The 18,558-nt window shown below is 50.0% G+C and overlaps 1 protein-coding gene across 5 annotated transcripts in view; it reads right to left on the reverse strand.

Moving 5' to 3' along the window:
* Nucleotides 1-1,382: 1,382 nt before the first annotated feature.
* MAPRE2 (microtubule associated protein RP/EB family member 2) overlaps nt 1,383-18,558 on the reverse strand; it is a 187,217-nt gene continuing 170,041 nt past the window's right edge. For all 5 annotated transcript variants that reach the window (XM_059880787.1, XM_024984216.2, XM_024984217.2 and 2 more), the window contains 2 exons: nt 12,445-12,603; nt 1,383-4,409 (listed from right to left, as the gene is read on the reverse strand). In XM_059880787.1, the coding sequence (XP_059736770.1) occupies nt 4,335-4,409; nt 12,445-12,603 (234 nt within the window). In that variant the 3' untranslated portion in view covers nt 1,383-4,334. The remainder of the gene's footprint in view (nt 4,410-12,444; nt 12,604-18,558) is intronic.

Consider the following 18,558-nt stretch of genomic DNA (forward strand, 5'->3'; position numbering starts at 1 on the left):
TGGGGGAGACCTGGGTTTGATCCCTGGGTTGGGAAGATCCCCTGGAGAAGGGAAAGGCTACCCACTCCAGTATTCTGGCCTGGAGAATTCCATGGACTGTATAGTCCATGGGGTCGCAGAGCTGGACACGACTGAGTGACTTTCACTTTCACTTTTCACACATGCTCTAAACATGTGCTTGACTCTGTGGGTAAAGAAGCCTCCTGCAAGGCAGGAGACATAGGTTCAATTCCTGGGGTCCGGAAGATCCCTTGGAGGAGGAAATGGCAACCCACTCCAGTATTCTTGCCTGGAGAATCCCATGGACAGAGGAGCCTGGCAGGTTACTTGTCCATAGCGTTAGACACAACTGAGTGACTGAACACAAACAAACAAACCCATTTCCCAACCCAGGTAACTATGGCTCAGACTTCCATCACGGAAGTACCCTGTGGAGTAATGTGTGATTGGAAAGCAGCGGTGATGGCCCTGTGATTTTCCTGCTTCAAGGACCTAAAGGCAAATGAATGGGAAAGAGTTGCCAAGGGCAGTACAGACACAAAACTGGCCTCTAGGTGGTGCTTGAAAGCAGGTTCAGGCAGGCTGGCATCCTTTGGGATGAACTCCAGTAATCTGCAGGCTCCTAGGCAAAGTCTTCTACAGACTGTCAGCTGTTCTGCAGGGTGTCCAGGGGGGCACAAGGCCAGTGTGAATACATTTCTTCAGTCATTCCTGCAAGGTGTGTATTCCATTTATGTCTGTCAGTTATCACTGTTAAAGTCAGCAAACTGTAGGAAATACACTTAATCAAATAGCTTTTGCCAATCGCAGGTCATTTTACCACAAAGCTTTACTTCAAAACATCTACCTGCTTTTGCCCAACCCCTGAGTTGTCCAGATGGGAGCGAAGACTTTGTTGGCTTGCAAGTGGAATGTTTCCTAAAAGGGGATTCTTAGTGAAAGTCGCTCAGTCGTGTCCGACTCTTTGCGACCCCGTGGATTGCAGCCTTCCAGGCTCCTCTCTCCATGGGGATTCTCCAGGCAAGCAAACTGGAGTGGGTTGCCGTGCTCTCCTCCAGGGGATCTTCCCAACCCAGGGATTGAACCCAGGTCTCCCACATTGCAGGCAGATTCTTTACCATCTGAGCCACCAGAAAAGCCTGTTTTGTTTTTTTTTTTTAATTGTAGAATTTTAAAACAGTGGTATAGCTGCTACATTTGATTTAAATATTAACCTGTAATTCCTGCTAAAACATTTGCCATCAATAAAAACAAGCTACCCCCCTCCCTATGTAAACCATGTGGACCTTGTATGAAATTTATGTAAAGAACCTATTAGTATAAACATGCTCACTCAAAAGGAAACCTGTAGAATAAAAATTTAAGACTCTATGGAACCAGGCTGATTTTAACATATACTTTTTTTTATTAAATATGTAAAAAGATAAACGCAAGTCAAGTTATTCACATATTCAGAGACAAAAAACTATTCTACCATGCGACAATAGATGGGTAATGTAAAATGAATGTGATACATCTGAATAAGACCTTTTCATCTATTATGTCATTACTTATCTATATTTATAATTAACAATACATTTGTTTACATTCCTTTCAGTTTACATTTAATATATAACAAAAGCTTTATGGTGTACTATTTAGTAAAAGTAATCTGAATGCATATTAAACCTTAACGGAATAATGGAAATACTCACCAGGGAAGGGAGGAGTTCCTGGTTCCCTTCTGGAGTTTACTTCTCTCGGGGTGTGTCTTTTGTCTTTTTTCTGCTTTTCTGCTGTTTTCTCTTTACTCCCTGCTTCAATCACTTCCTACCTGATATGAGCAGTGGACATACTATAATCAGCTGTGGCGGGTGTGAAGGGGACCCTAAGACCCAAGTCCAGCAGATGCTTCTCAGCCCAGCATGAGGATGTGTGACGAGGGCGGGGGACATGGAGGAAAGCCCACGCTGGCTGCTGAGATGAATGATGGGGCACAGTCATCAGGGAGAAAGGAGCAGTCCTGGGAAATGAGAGGTGAGCTGCACTAGAGGCTGGGGTGCAGCCAGAGAGGACTGAGAAAGTTAGCTGTCAAAGATACCCCGAGGCACCAGAGATGTCCCGTGCGGCGGAAGATGCCCCAGATGGAGACAGAAAGGGGAGTATATAGCTCCTTTCTAAATAAACAAAGAGTCCGCCCCAAGACACCAGGAAGGAAGCGGGAATAGGATGACTGGCGAAAGTTATCTTTGCCAGGTGTCTGGCCAGTATGTTAATAGCCAAGAAAGTCAGGGATCTAGGGAGGAACAGAGTGGCTGAGGGTCACTGGCGAGGCTTAAGCACACTACCCAGTAATCACCCTCATGATGGGAGCGTGGGTCCTGCCCTACCTGGCACCGGGTGTTACTGATGTGTCCAGGGCAAGCAAAAAAACTGCCCGGGAACCACTGAAGTGTCACCTGCACGGAACTACTTATTGTGCCTCTTCACCAGAGCTGTCTGAAAAGAAGGAAACTCAGTGAGTGCGACAGGCTTGGGAGGGGACATGCCGGGAAGCACAAAGCTGCGTATAGCACGACCACGCCCTGCGACCAGGTGTGGGAGGATGTCACCGCAGAGAACCAGGCCGGATTCCAGCCTGAGAGAATCGGGCTGTCGCCGAGGTGCAGAGCAAGCAGGAGAGAGAAGAAAGGGAGACCAAGCCCCACAGAACAGCTGTCCACTTCTGCAGTGTCCGCAACAACCTCAAAAATACAAGCAATCCTTTTCACGTGTAACTCGATAAATACCACTCTGCCGCCAAAGATCTGAGAAGACTCCTTTTGGTGGAAAGCTTCAAAGCTAGAATTTAGAATTCATATTTCATCAGTTAATAAAGAAATGTCAAAGCTTTATGAGACATAATTCAGAAATTTATTTGAAGCTTTTTCAATTAAGAGGAAAGGGGGGGGCACACTTGTTTGTGTTTTGTTGCACCTGCTAAGTCAAATAACAAGTGAAAGAAAACCTAAAGTTAGAAACCAAGTGAAGTGAATGATCCAGGGAGGGAAACCATCTTTCAAAGGGGCGGTGGGGGGGTGGGGGGAGAAAAAGATTTGGAAAGATACTAAGAAAATGTGCAAATATTAGTTTAAAAAAAATAAGGAATGCTTTTAATTCATTCATGTTTCCTCTATTTATGAATTGCCACGGTTTAGCGAAGGTCAATGACAAGGAGGGCCATCGTACTGAAGAGGGGGAATTCCTTATTCCAGAAGGCATTGGGAGTCAGATTTTTCTGTGCTGTCTTTCCAGTGTCAACACCAGACTTCAGAAGCAGGGTTCTCCCTTGGGCTTACACTCCTATCCTAAGGTCGTCACTGCAGGCCTTCCAGCAATTGTGTGGCACGCCCAGGGCTGCACACCCTGAAGTCATTCTTTAGGATCCCTAGCGTGGATGACAGGGCTGGGGCTAAAACCCACATGAAGAGACAGGAAGGACCTGTGCCTGTGCAGACCCCCTCTGACTGCAGACCCCCGATGACAGCTTTTGGGGAGAGTGGCTGCCCACCAAAGAGGACCCTGAGAAAGAAAACAGCATGAGAACCTGGGTGGGGGCAGGGGGTAGGGGCACGCAGTAGGAGGGCCACGTCGCGATGGTGTTCTCCTTGAGTGAATGTCTTCCAAAACAACATATTGTGTGGCTGTCTAACATGCTGATGGATGAACACTGCTAGGCCCTGAAGTCCTAGTTTTGATTCCTTTTTTCTTCCCTTTCATTTGTGAGTGGAGGGAGAAACTGACTCTGTGTTTTTCCCCATGAAACAAGTCACTGTCATATGGCTTTCATATCAAGTTATCTGTTTCCCTTTGTTCCAATTTATTATTTGACCAAATTTATGTTCACAGAGGTTAGACTTGCAAACATCAAAGCACCACAAATGTGTGTGACATCTAGTGACACTGGGTTGAGAAATGCCAATATAAATACCATATATCAAATTACCATTGTTTCACACCAGGATAAAAAGGGAGTGGTGGTGGTGGTGGTGGTGGTGGTGGTGGTGGTGGTAGGGTTGGGGAGAAGTTGTTCTGGAAAGAAATGCAAAGAGCAGAACCAATCTCAAGCAGCCAAGTGGGGAAGTTGAAGGTGTGTGGCCCCCGGGATGTCTCGGGGAGGCCGCCCATGGCCGCTGCTAGTGTGTCTTGGCAAAGGAAATGGGAACCGAGGGCAGTGCTGGCGTGGGCGCTGGCGCGATGATGTAACAGCAGACTGGGAACAACTGGTTTCTGATGAGCTTGAGGCCACACGTGTTCCAATTCTCCGGAAGAGAAGTTCCCACCAAAACGGAAGTGTGGAGAGCTGCCGGGACGGTTCAGTACTCTTCCTGCTGCTGGGGCTGCTGTTCGTGGACTTGCTCCTCTGCTTCCGGCTCCTCCGGGTGGCCCTCCTGCGGGGGAGGGGAGAGGGGCCAGGAGGAGGTTTCAACTGATGGAGCTGACGGCCGCCGGCGGCCCCGCCGTGACTGCGCAGCACGGCGTCTCCATGGAGCGAGTCACGCGGAGCCTCCCTGCTCCCAGGAGCCAAGGCACACAGAGGGACGCCTTCCCGTCCCCGGCCCCTTCAAAAATCGGATCCTTCTAGAACACAGCCAGCAGGCTTTGTGCACCGCATTTTCCTTCTATCCACTTTGGAAGCACAGCCTCACAGAATGTATGACATACTTTCCCACCCTCCGTAAGAGAGTAAACCAAAGGACCCAGGAGTGTTATGATAACCAGGGGTGAGCCTGCTGTGTCAGGGCGCTGAGCCCCAGGACCCCGAGGCTGACTGAGGGCTTCCTGTCTCCTGCCCTGCTCTGTCTTCCTCCTCACCTGGTAGCGTGTCTGCTTGAAGCAGACCCTTTGTTATAACCTGTTACTCCTCTGATGTGGAGAAGCAGCTTGTCAAGAGTGGTTAGGTAAAGAAAAGGGTGACAGCCACAGTTCCGGGCTGCTCCCGGCCAGGCGGTTTCTCCATTAAGGGAGCGCAGGAGTTGAGCTCCTTCCGGCCATATATTTTGGGTACGTGAGGCATTTTTTGCTTACTTTTGATGGTTGAGGTGTTCCTCCACTTGGTTCCAAAGGACCTATTTACTACTTGCCTTTAACCCAGGGAAATACATTGTGAATACCAACCCAGGGGAATACCAACCTTGGTCAATCACACCTGTAAATCTTTTAATTTTCTGACCTCTCAAATAATAATCAGCTCTTTGTTACTCAAACAGAGGGAGTGCTGCTGATCAACAAGGCCAATTGCTGCCTCCAGAATGCACAATGCCTTGCAATGCAGTTGGGAGCACCCGCTGGGACACAGACACACTCGTTTTCTCACACTTTGCATACTTCCTTCCTGTCTGGCCCTATTCCCTTTAGCCCAGGACATCTCTCTCAAGATCCAACTCAAATACAGCAGGATCATGTCTACAGACCCCAGAGGCAGGCTTCTCTTTCCTTCTTCCTGCAACGGTTTGCTTATTTTGCCTTGGCTGTAAAACTTTGATTTGTAATCTTGCTTGTCTTAGCCTTGTGGATCCTGAGGCTCCAGAAGTTGGGACAGGGCCTCATCCATTTGTGTCAGACCGCACATGTGTGTACAACTCTTGTGCACATGTGTCAGGAGGAGGACATCAGACAGGGTGCCACAACAGATGACCCAGACTATCAGCCGAGGTCATGTGCCACTTATCTTCTGAGAGGCAGCATTAATGTCAAGGTTATAAGCATGGACCTGGAGTTCATAGCCCAGATCCATTATTTACAAGCTGAGTGACTTTGGGTGACTTAACTGCTGGGTGCCTTGGTTTTCTCCTCTGTAAAATGGGCAACAGACCAAAAGTGCCCATTGAATAGAGTTTTCAATGGGTGTCATTGATCAGTGAATCAACGGAGTCACTGAATTCGACAGAGGGCTCTGAGTTAGCATAGCTAAAGTGCCTAGAACAGTGTTTGGCACAGAAGTGTGAGCTGTGATTTTTTTTTTCTTGAAAGGAGAAAACTCATTGGAATATATTTTAGAAGTAAAAAAGATTTTTAAAAAAGTAATCTTTTCTACAACAGGAAGAGAAAATGATGCCATACTGAAGACTTAGGTTCAAATCTAGCACCATCCCCGGCTGGACTGGGGTCAAGATACACATGAAATATTCAGTCTCCCTACAACCACACCTATCATCACACTCAACTCGGCTCCACCTCTGAAGCGTGAAGACCCCAATCCTCCTCTCTGCCCACATCTGCTGTCCTTTGGGACCCCTTGCTCCTTAATCCCTTAACCGCCGTGTCCTTTGACTTCCAAGCCCTGAGCCCTCCTTTACTCCAGGCTCTGCCAGTTCCTCCCCAGGCCGGCCCCGCAGCATGCTCCTCGTGCCTCTGTACTCCCCTGCTCTGCACAGAGTTAGGGCCTCACGGACAGAGGCACCCTCCCACCCTCCCGGGAGCAGAAGAGCACCCCTGCTGGGATCAGACAGGGAGGAGGAGCCACTGGCCGCCTCCAGTCCGGGAGCAAAGAAGGGAAGTCCTGCTCCTGGGAGGTGGACCAGGGACCCCCGTGTCTGCTCTGCTGCACACTGCTCCCCACGCCTCTCTTACTGCCTTCACCCCAGAACGGGTCACTCCTCTGAGCTTTACATCCATGACTCATGCTTCCATCAGGGTGTACACTGCAGCTCTCTGGGTGTCTCTGTGTGTGTGTATCTCTGTGTGTCTGCCTCCACTGTCTGGCTACAAGGCTGACTTGCAGACTCAAGCTGACTCTACTCGACGTCTCCAGCTGGACTCGGAGCCTCTGAATCCCTCAGGGGTTAGAGATCTTGTTTGATTCATCACCCTGACTTTAAAGAGTTAGCTGCTTCCATGTCACATCACCCGGACTTCAGCTGGTTTCAAGTGTGCTTCTCTTACACAACTGTTTTTGTGAATGTTAGGCAGATGGTGGGAAGATTGCAGAAATGAGGCTCTATTTGACAGTTTACAGAAAATCCTGTCTGCTCACACCAGGACTGGGAGTCAACTGTGGGATGACAGATTTAATCCCTCAATTGTGGGATGATGGATTTAATCCCGGACTGGAAGTTGGAAGAGGTGGATTCAAGGAACCGTGGGCCTGTTACACCAGTGGCGGGCCCAGAAACCCACTCACTGGGTTAGGCCCCTCCCCAGGCCTGCTTTCCACACGTGCTGACCAAGGGGGTAGGTGTGGTGTCCTGGCCTAGGCCTCGGGTCTCCAGCTGGCCGAGGGCAGCCCCTCACTCATGGGGCGCCCCTGTGAGGTCACACAGTTCATCGGCAGGAGCCTCGGACCCCAGAGCACTCTTCTTACTGATTAACACGGGTGTAAAGAACAAACGTCCTGCACTACCAAAGGATTGCTAACACCTGGGGTGCAAATGAAGGTGCCCTGAAGGCCTGGCAGGACACACCCATCACACAACACCACGGGGAGCTCCTAGCCCGCTGTGCCATGGAGGCGCTCATGCTCAAAGATGATCTTTCTCTTCTGCCCCATGCAAGAGGGAGGAACTCAAACACACAGGCGAGGAGGCAGCCAGGCGAAACCAAGGTCAAATACATGACTCAAGCACCGGGGCGCCACCTGCTTAATTAAGTCTAACATTTGGATGTCAGTCCATCACCACTTCCTAAATGATTAGCTGTCAGCGGCTGCTTTGGAGTTCCTCATTCTTTCAATGATCAACAGAAGGAGAAGCGAGCCGCAAGTCAGCGCTGGAGGGGGCTCTGGGCTACTGTGGGCGGGAGAGTGGGGGTGGCTCCCACCTTTCTAGATGGAGGCTCATCCGCTGCTCCTACACCAGCGCATCCGGCTGTTCTTTCCTCTGCTTTGTTCGTGCTGTTTCCTCTGCAGAAAAAGCACTCCCCCGTCCTGAGCTCTGCAACTGGTCACATTCCTCATCATCTTTCAACATCCAACACAAATGTCATCTTCTCTGTGAAGTCCCGGCCTGTCCCTCCAGGCTGTCTTTATGTGCGCCCCACACAAGTTTATTTATGTCTCCATCACCGCATTTATCACAGCCTGACATATTCCAGTCGGCGGTGTCCGCGTTCTCTCTCTCTCCCTCTTGCCAGGGCAGCAAGCTCTGCGAAGGCAGGGGCTGTGTCTGCCTTCTACACACCCAATGCTGCGTCCAGTGACAGAAATGCAGGCTGAATCCAAAAGACATGGGCGGAGCTGGGGAGGTAGCTTAAGCCATTCCACCCAAAGTGGGTTCCAGGACAGGACCGCAGGAAACACGCGCCTCTGTATTAGCAGGTGACCCTCTGCTGACAGAAGCACAGGGCAGCAGCTACGCAAGGACCAAGCCCAGACACCTGTGGCCCCAAGCCAAGTATTAAAGAGGATGAGAATCATCAAGACAGGAACGGGACAGCAAGCTGGCCATCTGCTCTGGAAACTTCCCTGAGGTTTCTATGACTGCAAAGTGAACTGCCTCTGTTTACTTTTACACTCCAAACTCATCTGCATGTCTACATCTTCCAAACATGTTATTCTAGGATCGGCTGGACTATAAGAGTCAAAGACCAGCCAAGGTGAAATAAAGACTGAGGGAGGAGACCTCTCCGCCTGTAGTGCCGACACAGGATCCGTCCGTGGTTAACTGCCGAGCAGACCCTCGGCGCGGCCTCGGATTCCTCAGCACCTCTCCCACTTCCAGGAGGAAGGCAACCAGAAATCTCCGCCTCTCGGAGGTGCACAGAAGTCAGGCCAGCGGCGACAGGAATAAAGCGCTGGCATTTTTTTCCCAGACACCATATGCACCATGGCTGCATGTCCAGCCAGAACTGAAGTGTGTGAATGGCCTGAAAACAGGACGCACGGTCAGGGTGAAGCACAGTGGGGGGAAAGGAGGCTTCTGGAGCTTTCGGGGCGGGTGCAGTATACTGTCACATTCTAAACAAGGGCACCTGGCATATTCCAGCAGATCCTCTACAGAACACTCAGCATAGCCTGAAATATTTCTTTTGGAGCTGTCCAGACCCAGATTTGCATGAGAAGTTATCCTGGAATGAGAAAAATTAAGGCAGCAACTGCGTTTGAAGGTGCTGAGCACATTGTTCCCCAACTGACACCTTTCCTGGGCAAGGGTGGAAGCTTTTTTAAAAAAAAAAAAAAAATTTGTTTCTGGCTGCACTAGGACTTTGCTGCCATGTGCAGGCTCCCTAGTTGAGGTGCACAGGCTGCTTATAGTGGCAACTTCTCTTGCTGTGGAGCAGGGGCTCTAGAACACAGGCTCAATAGTTGGATGCACGGGCTTAGTTGCTCTGAGACATGCGGGGTCTTCCCAGATCAGGGATCGAACCCACGTCTCCTGCATTGACAGGTGGATTTCTTTACCACTGAGCCACCAGGGAAGCCCAAGTGGATGCTTTTTAAAGGCTCACCCCCTTAATGGTAGAACCTGGATAAGCTGGGAGGCGGCCACAAAAACAGGGTTCGTTATGCTCAGGGAGGGAGGCAAACCTCGGTGGGTCTAGGGTGTCTAGGATGTTCTGTGAACCTCTAGGAAGACAAGCAGGGAGCAGAGCAGGATGACCACTCTCCTGAGTCCCTCACCGTCCAGTGCTAGGAAGTGTCATGTGTACACGTGTGTGCAGTAAAGAGAATCCCCTGCAGTGTCCGGGCACACAGCAGTCACCCCTATCTTTCTATATAGAAATCAAAGTTTAAAAAAAAATGGGTCCTGTCACATTTTAAACAAGGACACCTGGCATATTCCAGCTGATCCTCTATGGAACACTCAGCATAGCCTCAAGTGTTTCTTTTGGAGCTGTCCAGACCCAGAGCTGCATGAGAAGTTATCCTGGAATGAGAAAAATGACAGCAGCAACTGGGTTTGAAGGTTTTGCTCTGGTCACCCACACATGTAGTTTGTGTTGTCTATCTTCTAGATTCCCGCGGCCTGGTTACTGCCTCTAAATCTCTTCCTGGACTTCAGATGCTTCCCAGCACACACCCGGCAGCAAGGCCGCCATCTCTCTCTCCTCCCGACCACGTTTCTCCCTCTCTGACGACACCAGAACAACAAAGGTGGGTCTGGCTGCTGCCAGCCAGGAGAAAAGGGACCTTCTCGATGGATGCTGAATTAACAGGAAGCCCAGCGGCTAGAATGATACTTTTGAAGGTGCCAAACAACAAAACGAGATGATGGGAGTTGTTGGAGAAAACCCAGGGAGGACGTTGACTAATTCCTGCTTCACATACAGAACACGGGCAACTCAATACTGTCAATTAGACAAAGTCTATCCTGTAGTTCCCCTACGTGGTACCGCCTTTACTTTTGCCCTTGCCCACGGCACCCAATACACTGAGAAGTGGGAACACAATCCTTAAGATTTTGGGGCTTTGAGTTAGAGAAACCTGGGTAGTGATGGAGCATATTAAGGGTGGATCACTGGACAAGTAATTTTATATCTGTGATGCAGAGGTAAGTAATAGTACTCGACGTAAAAGGATGTGGTGAGAAATGTATTTAGAACACGAATGTAGTATCTAGCACGCGCTAAATGTGCAATGTCAGCTATCACAACTGTTCCTATTTAAAAGGCGTTCCTATTTAAAATATTCCCTGTTTAAAAGGTGGCTCAGGCTTGCAGAAGGGAGGGCATGAACTCAGAGCTCGAGTTCAAAAGCAAATTATGATGCATATTTGCTTGGGAATGTTCTTTAATCTCTCTGCCGCCTTAGTTTCTCTCATCTGTAAAATGGGATAACACCCATATCTACTTAATTCTCTGGAGAATTAAAGGAGCTGACACATGTAAAGCCCTTGGCTCTTCCCCCTCATATCCCATCCCAAGAGTCTGTGGAAAGGCCTTGCTAATAAACCCATTAGTCCCAATAACTGATGATGTGTTGAAATATTACTTCTTTGCGGGGAGGCAGGGTGTGTGTTCATTGCCTATACTCTGCAGAATGGCTTGCTGAAGCCAGACCTCAGCAAGCTGGTGCTGGTGTGTATGCTGGGGGTTGGTGGTGGTAGAAATGGTCTAACAGAAGCTGAGTGTGTAGTCATGGAGGAAGACACCCCTAAAGTCTCTCCCCTGGGACAAGAGCTCCTGCCTACGGCCAGCCCTCATATCATTAGCTAGGAAGTCTGAGGCTCTGCCAACCTTTCATTTGGAGTTTGCTTGTTGGTGCTCTTACACAAGGACTCCTTCTTAGGACAAGATCTGGCTGGAGGTCAGGAGCAGAAGGCTTTTCCTCCTGTTGGCGGCGTGGTAGGAAGGTTCCATCCTGCAGGATGCCCTGCTCCCGTGAGCAGGCACCACCCTGGATGGCAGCACATGGTTCACTCTGGCTCACGGAACCACACAGACCTCATCAGGTTCTGCCTCAAACAAGCTTGTGAAGACAATAACCACAGTTCATCTAGTGCCTGATGGATGACAAAGCAGTCTATACACACAGAACGTCATGGAAACACCACTCTGGGTGGTGCAGAGACACTGGCAGAAGGACCCCTACCACCCGCCGGGCTCCCGTCGTCCACGGCACCCAGGGGGCCCAGCTCCCCTGCCGCCCACCACACTCAGGGGCCCCAGCTCTTGTACGGTCCACGGCGCCTGGGGGGCCCGGCTCCCCTGTTGTCCACACTGCCTGGGGGGCCCGGCTCCCCAGCCCCACACAGCGCCCCCGGGGGGCCTGGCTCCCCTCCTGTCCATGCCGCCGCCCTCCAGAAGGCGAAGCCCCAGTGGGCTCCCAGTCCTGCTGGGGGGCTTCTCCCGCCCTGTGCAGGCAGGCGTGGGGTGACCCGCCCTGGGCTCTGCCACTCATCCTGCCCCTTCCCCGCCTTGTTCCCAAGACTCCCGCTCCTCTGCTGCTTCATATGCCTGCTTCCCATCCCCGGATGGAGCCACCACCTGGGTTCCCCCCTCAGCACATTCACTCATGGGGAGCAACCCCAGGCCTCCCCGCGAAGGAGGCCATCCAGGAGTATCTGCCCACAGAAAGCTGTCCCACAACGCTACTCTGTGCTGGCGATGGGTAACCAAGACAACCAGCCAGGAAGGCAGAACCAGACAGCCGTGGGGCTGACGGGGACGGGAAGAGCATCGTCTACATTACTGTTTCCTTTCACCACGCCCTGCTCCATCATGAAGAAAGAAGAATCTCTACACACACTCTTACTGCTCATTTGCTTCGGGAGCTGAAAACCACTTGAGGCTGCGCAAGCCTGTTTCTCTCAACCCAAGGCCCCGCCCCCCATGACTGGGGACATCCACTCCTCTCTTCCGGGATTTAGGAATGCAAGTCCCCTCAGCAGGGTCAGCGGGTGAGGCTCGTGCTGAACCCTCTGGGAATATTGCGTGCCATGGCCGAGCTCACTGAGCCCCCGGGGTAGTCTCTGAAGGTACAGCCATCACTGTGCCGTGACCAAGAGCATCACTCTAGACCATGAGCATCCGTGCTCTGCTCACACTCACGTGTTCATCCGAAGCGTAGAGGACGTCCATTAGTCGCTGCACGAGGTCGTCGTTTTCCTGCCCATGTTCCTGGCACAGGAGCTCAATCTCTCTCAACTTTCCGAAGTAGAAATCCCTTTCTTTTTCCACGCCTTCGAGGGCAAGTTTTAACGAATGTACCTGGCGAGGGTGGGGAAGGTGGAAAAGAAAACCCTCAAAAAATACAGCATTAAGAAATAAGTGACCAAACATGCCTGCGTATAAGGATGCGAAACGTGAAAAGACAGACGTGCAAAAATGACAGATGTGCAACAGTAACGGATGGGCAAGTCCGGGGAGAGAGACAAAGGCTGCTTTTGGAGCCTGAGCCTGGGGCCGGGACCCAACTGCAGCAGCACGTCAGTCACTCCTGTCAGCTGAACGTTTATGATAACGTCAGGCCTGGGGATCCTTCGTCAGGAGACAGTTCCACTTGGGCTCCAAGTCAGCTTTCCTTTCCCACTGACATGGCTGGGGCACACCGTCCCCCGCAACTCGTTGGTCCTCTACAGGGAGGGGGATTAGAGGGCATGGGGAGGGGGTAGCATCAGGGAGCGGCTGTGGCCCCTCCTTTCTTTCTTCACGTCACTTGCATGGAGAGCTGCCCTCAGCTTTGGAGCCCCAGCTCCTGACCCAAACTGGACAAGTGCGTCTGCGGGGAGCCAGGGGCTCGGCTGCACAGGGAAAACCAGGTCAGGCCAGCAGCAGGCTGAGTGGAGCTGCCTCAGCTCCTCTAGGGCTCACTTTGAGCTCATCACAGGAAAGGTGATAGTGTGGAAGCCCCATTCTCTCAGCAGAATAGTCCCCATTTCCTTTTTTCTCCCTTGGTGCTGGTTCAGGGGCCTCCCAGCTTCTCACACTGGTAAAGGGAAGGGGGCAAGTTATAAGGCTGAGTCCGCCAGAGCCATCACCTGGGCTGAAGAAACCCGGAAGGGCGTGCAGACAGACCTGGTCTCAAATTCCAGGCTGCAGGGCCAGCAACCCCACACAGGCCCAAACCATCACCCCTTCCTATTTTCGGAGAAGCCCTCAATTTTTTTTAAACCCTTTGAGCAGTTATACATTTAAGCAAAGAACATCTGTAGAAGTAAACTAGGTCTTTCACGGTCCTCCTCAGGTGTAACCTCTCTCTCAGTATATGAAAAATCACCCTTAACAGGTTTCCAAAGATAATATTTGGAGTGGAAATCTCTCTGTTTCTAGTAACGCCAGGCCTTTGCACATGCTATTTAGCTGTCTGGAGTTACTGATTCATTGAAACAGACACTCAGCACATGTAGTGGCCCTCTCCTCATGCACCCGGCAAACCTGAATCCATCCAGCAAGACTCAAGGGTACGGGTCTTCCTCAGAGTTAACCCCACTGATGCCCTCACGCAGCTGCTCACAAAGCAGAGGAGGAGGGACTTCCCTGGTGGGTCCAGTGGCTAACACTCCATGCTCCCAATGCAGGGGGCCAGAGTTCGATCCCTGGTCAGGGAACTAGATCGCAAAGGCTGCAACTAAGAGTTTAAATGCTGCAGCTAAAGATGCTGCACGCGGCAACAAACGCCCAGTGCAGCCAAATAAATAACTAACGAGAACCAAAAAGGCAATGGAGGATCACCAGCTTCTGGCTATAACTCTTCTTTCTGATAATACTGTGGCATTGTGCCTTGTGCTCAGTCGTGTCCGACTCTTTGTGACCCCATGGACTGTAGCCCGGCAGGCTCCTCTGTCCATGGACATTTGTAAAAACTGAAGACAACCCAGTTGCCTGAATTCCAGAAAAAAAAAGAAAACCCTCTTGACTCTGGCATCCTCCTCCTCAAACGTGACTACAAGTCCATCTCAAGCCTGCACTGGTGTCAGTGGATGGGTCTATGGAGTTCAGGAATCTGCTGACTGCCAGGTCCCCTTCCCCTGGACCAGGCAAGAAAGGGCTCTGGATGTCTCTACCCCATGGAAACCACAGGCTCGTCTGCCTCTTGCCTGGTGTGGTCTGTGCAGTGAATCAAGAGCTGAAGCTCAGTAGAAACACCCAGCCCAGGGCGGCCCGTGCAGCTATTCCAGGCGCATCAAGTAATATGTGCAGCTATAAACATTCCCTGGTAAAAACAACAGGAGCTAAATTACCCGGTGAAAGATCAGTTGGCGAAGGGGATGCCATTTTCACAGTCCCACTCCAATGTGTCAGAGCAGGAGCCTGAACGGTAGCGGGGCAAATGCTAGGGATGCAGCCTGGAGGAGAGTCAAGTTCTCTTCTCCCGATTCTCCACCACCCCGGTGTCCATGCACTGCAGATGTGCCCAGCCTTCCTGTCTGAGCCACTGACAGGGTCTGTGAGGGCTAACCAGGCCCACTCTCCTCGCCCCGTGGTCCCCGAGCATGGCAGGGACCCCAGCCCGCAGCCCCTGATTATTTCAGTCATGTCTTTTCCTCCCCTGATTCATCTCTATCACTGACACCGTCTGGCACAGCAGTGCTTTCAGAGCATCATGGGAGACTGCCCACGTCAAGGCACAAGACCAAGTACATGAGAATTCTTAAAGTCCATGGCACTTGTCACCTTGTCTATTACCACTGCTATTTGCTCTTTGGCTTGGGCAATGTTACTCGGCCCTTCCTTGTCTTCCTGTCCTCAGTTCCAACACAGCGATGCCTGTGTGAGGCTCCCCACCAGCTTCAGGGGGGCACCTTGTAGGCTCTAGGGACAGAAAATGGAGGGAGCACTAACACAGCCTTGGAAGTACAGCTGAAGGAGGTGCTCAGTAAGCAGTTGGTGAATGAAGGCTCACAAGGTAGGAGGTATCCAACCTTCCCACTGGGGGATAGACGGAGGTACAGGGACAGACGGAGGTATGGGCACAATGCTCCTCCACGTGTGGGCACTGGGGGCAGCCCGGGGGTGAGGCCTCTGAATGGAGGAATTACAGCTGGGGGAGGAAGACCGCTGAAACGTACTTCTCTCTATTCTGTCTTCTTGAGAGTGGTGTTATGAATAGAAGGACAGTTCAGTTTCCCTGGTGGCTCAGGGTAAAGAATCCACCTGCCAATGCAGGAAATGTGGGTTTGATCTCTGGGTTGGGAAGATCCCCTAGAGTAGGAAATGGCTACCCACTCCAGTATTCTTGCTTGGGAAATCCTATGGACAGAGGAGGCTGGTGGCTATAGACTATGGAGTTGCAAAAGAGCTAGACACGACTTAGTGACTGAGCATGCATGGTTTAGCTGAAGCACTGCAGAGAGCATGGGCCCTCAGGGTTCTGGGGCTCTGGGTGCGCTCTTGGGAGCCCAGAACCAGCCCCAGGAGAAGAAGTGGGGCTGGTAGGCGCAGGCTGTACAGCCAGAGGGGCAGGTGGGATCCAAGGTTTCCAGGCGGTTCTACTTTGGGTTAGAGGGTTGGGAACCTAGGTGTGGTAGAAGTAGATGATGATGAAGAAGCATAAAATAATAAAGCTATTAAGAGAATCTGAGTTTCTAAGGAGAAAGGTCGAACGGTTCTATGAAGACCTACAATACCTTTTAGAACTAACACCCAAAAAATATGTCCTTTTCATTATAGGGGACTGGAATGCAAAAGTAGGAAGTTAAGAAACACCTGGGGTAACAGGCAAATTTGGCCTTGGAAAATGGAATGAAGCAGGGCAAAGGCTAATAGAGTTTTGCCAAGAGAACGCACTGGTCATAGCAAACACCCTCTTCCAACAAAACAAGAGAAGACTCTACAAACGGACATCACCAGATGATCGACACCGAAATCAGACTGATTATATTCTTTGCAGCCAAAGAGGGAGAAGCTCTATACAGTCAGCAAAAACAAGACTGGGAGCTGACTGTGGCTCAGATCATGAACTCCTTATTGCCAAATTCAGACTTAAATTGAAGAAAGTAGGGAAAACCACTGGATCATTCAGGTATGACCTAAATCAAATCCCTTATGATTATACAGTGGAAGAGAGAAATAGATTTAAGGGACTAGATCTGATAGATAGAGTGCCTGATGAACTATGGACTGAGGTTCATGACAGGAGACAGGGATCAAGACCATCCCCATGGAAAAGAAATGTAAAAAAGCAAAATGGCTGTCTGGGGAGGCCTTACAAATAGCTGTGAAAAGAAGAGAAGTGAAAAGCAAAGGAGAAAAGGAAAGATATAAGCATCTGAATGCAGAGTTCCAAAGAATAGCAAGGAGAGATAAGAAAGCCTTCTTCAGTGATCAATGCAAAGAAATAGAGGAAAACAACAGAATGGGAAAGACTAGAGATCTCTTCAAGAAAATCAGAGATACCAAGGGAACATTTCATGCAAAGATGGGCTCAATAAAGGACAGAAATGGTATGGACCTAACAGAAGCAGAAGATATTAAGAAGAGGTGGCAAGAATACACAGAAGAACTGTACAAAAAAAGATCTTCACGACCCAGATAATCACGATGGTGTGATCACTCACCTAGAGCCAGACATCCTGGAATGTGAAGTCAAGTGGGCCTTAGAAAGCATCACTACGAACAAAGCTAGTGGAGGTGATGGAATTCCAGTTGAGCTATTTCAAATCCTGAAAGATGATGCTGTGAAAGTGCTGCACTCAATATGCAAGCAAATTTGGAAAACTCAGCAGTGACCACAGGACTGGAAAAGGTCAGTTTTCATTCCAATCCCAAAGAAAGACAATGCCAAAGAATGCTCAAACTACTGCACAATTGCACTCATCTCACATGCTAGTAAAGTAATGCTCAAAATTCTCCAAGCCAGGCTTCAGCAATATGTGAACCAAGAACTTCCTGATGTTCAAGCTGGTTTTAGAAAAGGCAGAGGAAGCAGAGACCAAATTGCCAACATCTGCTGGATCATGGAAAAAGCAAGAGAGTTCCAGAAAAACATCTATTTCTGCTTTATTGACTATGTCAAAGCCTTTGACTGTGTGGATCACAATAAACTGTGGAAAATTCTGAAAGAGATGGGAATACCAGACCACCTGACCTGCCTCTTGAGAAACCTATATGCAGGTCAGGAAGCCACAGTTAGAACTGGACATGGAACAATAGACTGGTTCCAAATAGGAAAAGGAGTACATCAAGGCTGTATATTGTCAGCCTGCTTATTTAACTCAGATGCAGAGTACATCATGAGAAATGCTGGGCTGGAAGAAGCACAAGCTGGAATCAAGATTGCCGGGAGAAATATCAATAACCTCAGATATGCAGATGACACCACCCTTATGGCAGAAAGTGAAGAGGAACTCAAAAGCCTCTTGATGAAAGTGAAAGAGGAGAGTGAAAAAGTTGGCTTAAAGCTCAACATTCAGAAAACTGAGATCATGGCATCTGGTCCTATCACTTCATGGGAAATAGATGAGGAAACAGTGGAAACAGTGTCAGACTTTATTCTTTGGGGGGCTCCAAAATCACTGCAGATGGTGACTGCAGCCATGAAATTAAAAGACGCTTACTCCTTGGAAGGAAGGTTATGACCAACCTAGATAGCATATTCAAAAGCAGAGACAGTACTTTGCCAAGAAAGGTCCATCTAGTCAAGGCTATGGTTTTTCCAGTGGTCATGTATGGATGTGAGAGTTGGACTGTGAAGAAAGCTGAGAGCTGAAGAATTGATGCTTTTGAACTGTGGTGTTGGAGAAGACTCTTGAGAGTCCCTTGGACTGCAAGGAGATCCAACCAGTCCATTCTGAAGGAGATCAGCCCTGGGATTTCTTTGGAAGGAATGATGCTAAAGCTGAAACTCCAATAGTTTGGCTACCTCATGTGAAGAGTTGACTCATTGGAAAAGACTCTGATGCTGGGAGGGACTGGGGGCAGGAGGAGAAGGGGACGACAGAGGATGAGATGGCTGGATGGCATCGCTGACTTGATGGACGTGAGTTTGAGTGAACTCTGGGAGTTGGTGATGGACAGGGAGGCCTGGTGTGCTGTGATTCATGGGGTCGCAAAGAGTTGGACACGACTGAGCGACTGAACTGAACTGAAGGAGAAAGGGGTATAAATCTAAGGTATTACAGACCCACACCTGACCCTCTTCGGTAGAGCCTCAGGCACGTGGCCCCAGACTAATTAGTGCTGGCCTAACCACCTCCTATCCAGGAAGAACTCATTAGGGACATG

This window comes from Bos taurus, chromosome 24 (assembly GCF_002263795.3).
Source record: "Bos taurus isolate L1 Dominette 01449 registration number 42190680 breed Hereford chromosome 24, ARS-UCD2.0, whole genome shotgun sequence".
NCBI lineage: Eukaryota > Metazoa > Chordata > Mammalia > Artiodactyla > Bovidae > Bos > Bos taurus.